At 60.9% G+C, this 3,116-nt stretch overlaps 1 protein-coding gene across 1 annotated transcript in view; it reads left to right on the top strand.

Moving 5' to 3' along the window:
• Nucleotides 1–3,116, top strand: part of GRIK1 (glutamate receptor, ionotropic, kainate 1) — a 152,192-nt gene that overhangs the window by 74,209 nt on the left and 74,867 nt on the right. The window contains exon 8 of the mRNA XM_014536046.1: nucleotides 2,877–3,058. Coding sequence (XP_014391532.1) covers nucleotides 2,877–3,058 — 182 coding nt within the window. The remainder of the gene's footprint in view (nucleotides 1–2,876; nucleotides 3,059–3,116) is intronic.

Below are 3,116 nucleotides of genomic sequence, written 5' to 3'. Positions count from 1 at the left end.
GCGTTTAGCGGGGGGCCCGGTGCACAGGGAGCCCCGGAAACGTTAGTGTTTCTAAAAGCCAATGGAGTGAGGAAACGTTTCAGCTTTAAATGCCACATCAGGAAGACACGGCAGGATTGGCGTTCTGTCCGCCACGCGAAAGAGCAGGCCCTGCAGGGCACGCGCCGAGTTTTAAATGTCTCCTGTTTCCTGTGAGGGCCACACGGACCTCCCTGTGGTCCTGCTCCAGCGGAGTGTGTGTGTGTGTGTGTGAGCGAGAGAGAGAGAGAGAGAGAGAGAGAGAGAGAGAGAGAGATGGCGGAGCAAGACGGTAGGAAACGCCAGGGGACGCGGAGCGGCCGACAGGGAAGAAGGAAGGATGGCCCTGGCTGGTGTGCCCAGTGGCTAGAGCGTCGGCCTGCGGACCGAAGGGTCCCGGGTTCGATTCCCATCAGGGCACTTGCCTGGGTGGTGGGCTCAATCCCCAGTAGGAGGCCTAGAGGAGGCAGGTGATCCATGGTTCTCTCTCATCATTGATGCTTCCATCTCTCTCTGTTCCTCTCTCTGAAATCAATAAAAATATTTTTTTAAAGAAGAAGGAAGAGTGGGTCCCTGTCTCTCAGTTCCCATCTCGTCAGATAACTCAGCTGCGCCTGTTCCCGGCACCAGCCGCCTCTGTGTGTGAGGGGGGCGCTGACGGGAGGTCGGGGAGTGGGCTCCCTGAGGACATCGGGGTCCACGCCCCTCCCGCTCCCCCGGGGCCCTCAGGAGCCACTGATCGCTGGGGCCTGGCTTCGCTCCCTTGCTCTGGGAGACAACACGGAGACAGGGGCGCTTGCTTCACGGGGCGGCCGTGAGGACTCAGGGGCTCAGGTCCTCAGCTGGTCTTGTCCCGCCCCGAGTGCGCATCGGACAGGTGGGTCAGGAGGAGGCCGGTGCTCCTGATTGGCCCCGAGGGCCTTCCATCGTGTTGATTGACTTGACAAGAAGCAGGTGCCCAGGAAGGCAGCCAGCTCACACTCTAGTTTCAGGCTGAGCATTCAGGAGGGTGCTGAGCGTGGGGCTCGGTGGGCTCCCGCCTCCTGCGTCCTCGCCCTCCATTGGACTCGTACGTCAGCGCCACCGGTGCCTGGTCCTGGAGGAACCTCTGGACCTGGGAGCCCGAAGGATGTGCCTTTGGGGGGAAGAGCTGGAAACCGGGAAATGAAGGCCACGTGCAGGCCGGGCAGGTGGCGCCGGCCGCGTCTCCCACCGCACACGCCGCCGTTTCCATCTGAACATGACGAAGCTGAGCATTTCCAACTGGTTCCCGAAGCCCACAGTTCCTGAGGGCACAGAGCTGTGTAATTTTTTTTTAAAGTCAATTTTCCACATGACAGGCATGGCCGGCTGAGCAGCGTCGGTCGACAGCGCGGCCGAGGTAACGGGGAGCGGGGTGTGACTGTGCGTCGTGCCCATAAGCACTTCTGTTAAAACTGGCGCGGCCAGCCCTGGCCCGGGTGGCTCAGGGGTTGAGCGCCGGCCTGCGGATTGAAGGGTCCTGGGTTCGATCCCCAGTCAGGGCACAGGCCCAGGTGTGGGCTCCATCCCCAGTGGGGAGCGTGCGGGAGGCAGCCGGTCAGTGATCCTCTCTCTTCACTGCTGTTTCTGTCTCTCTCCCGCGCCCTCCTCCCTGAAATCAATAAAAACGCATTTTAAAAAACAAACAGAAGCCAGCGCCACTCACAGTCCTACTCGCGGGAAAGCACACACCCCGCCAGCGTGGGGCCGCGCCCTTCCCTACAGGCGGCAGGAGGGGGTTAAAGGCTGTTCCGCTTCCCTCGCCGCCGTCTCTAAGGCGTCTGTGGCCTCTTTATTTTAACGGAGAAAGGATTCCCCACGTCAACATGCCGCCCCGTCAGCGAGAGCCGAGGAGCCACCTCTAAGGAGGTTCCGTGGGGAGGACGCCATCACCTAGGGCAGTGATTCTCAACCTTCCTAATGCCGCGACCCTTTAATACAGTTCCTCATGTGGTGGTGACCCCCAACCATAAAGTTATTTTCGTTGCTGCTTCATCACTGTCATGTTGCTACTGTTATGAATCGTAATGTAAATATCTGATATACAGGATGTATTTTCATTGTTACACATTGAACATCATTAAAGCATCGTGATGAATCACCAAAACAATATGTCATTATATGTGTGTTTTCCGATGGTCTTAGGCGACCCCTGTGAAAGGGTCGTTCGATCCCCAAAGGGGTCGCGACCCACAGGTTGAGAACCGCTGACTTAGGGCCACCGGCTCCTCAGCCGGGAAACCTCGTCACCGAGAAACCCTGGCAGGGCCGCAGGGGTCACAGCCCGCGAAGTCCCCCCGAGCCCGGCTGGTGGAGGGGCAGGTGTTCCCTGTCGCACGGAGCAACTTCCTGTTTAACCCGTGTGAGGGGCACGGATGTCATTTGTTACAGGTGTGGGGTGTCGGCTGCAGAGGATGATTGCACCCCAATGCATTCCTGGTGCGCTTGGGAGAGTGCCCGTCCCAGCCCGTGTCCCCCACACACAGCCACGCGTCCCCCACACACAGCCATGCGTCCCCCACATGTGACCGCACATCCCACACACACAGCCACGCATCCCCCACACGTGACCACACGTCCCCCACGCATGGCCACGCTTCCCACACACACAGCCATGCGTCCCCCACACGCTTCCCACACGTCCCACACACACGGCCATGCTTCCCACACACGCGACCACACAGTGTATCCGCCCGGGCAGGGAACCGCATGCGTGCTGTCAGCAGTGTGACCTGGAAGGGGAAGGCGGGGGGGGGGGGGGGGGGGGGGGGGCTCTGGCTCCCTTTCGGGGACGATGGGAGTTGCCGGAATGAACACGTGTCCTCTGGCCTCTGCAGGTCTGATCCGCCTGCAGGAGCTCATCAAGGCCCCCTCCAGACACAACCTCCGGCTCAGGATCCGGCAGCTGCCCCCCGGGACCAAGGACGCCAAGGCCCTGCTCAAGGAGATGAAGGGGGCCCGCGAGTTCCACGTGATCTTCGACTGCTCCCTGGAGACGGCCGCCCAGGTCCTGCAGCAGGTGAGGGGCGAGGGGGGGACACGCGTTGCTCTCTCCCAGGATCGCGTCCGCCTCCCCA

The sequence above is a fragment of the Myotis brandtii genome, unplaced genomic scaffold, assembly GCF_000412655.1.
Source record: "Myotis brandtii unplaced genomic scaffold, ASM41265v1 scaffold1557, whole genome shotgun sequence".
Taxonomy (NCBI): domain Eukaryota; kingdom Metazoa; phylum Chordata; class Mammalia; order Chiroptera; family Vespertilionidae; genus Myotis; species Myotis brandtii.
Note: the sequence above shows the minus strand (reverse complement) of the source record. Positions and strands in the feature narration are given on the sequence as shown.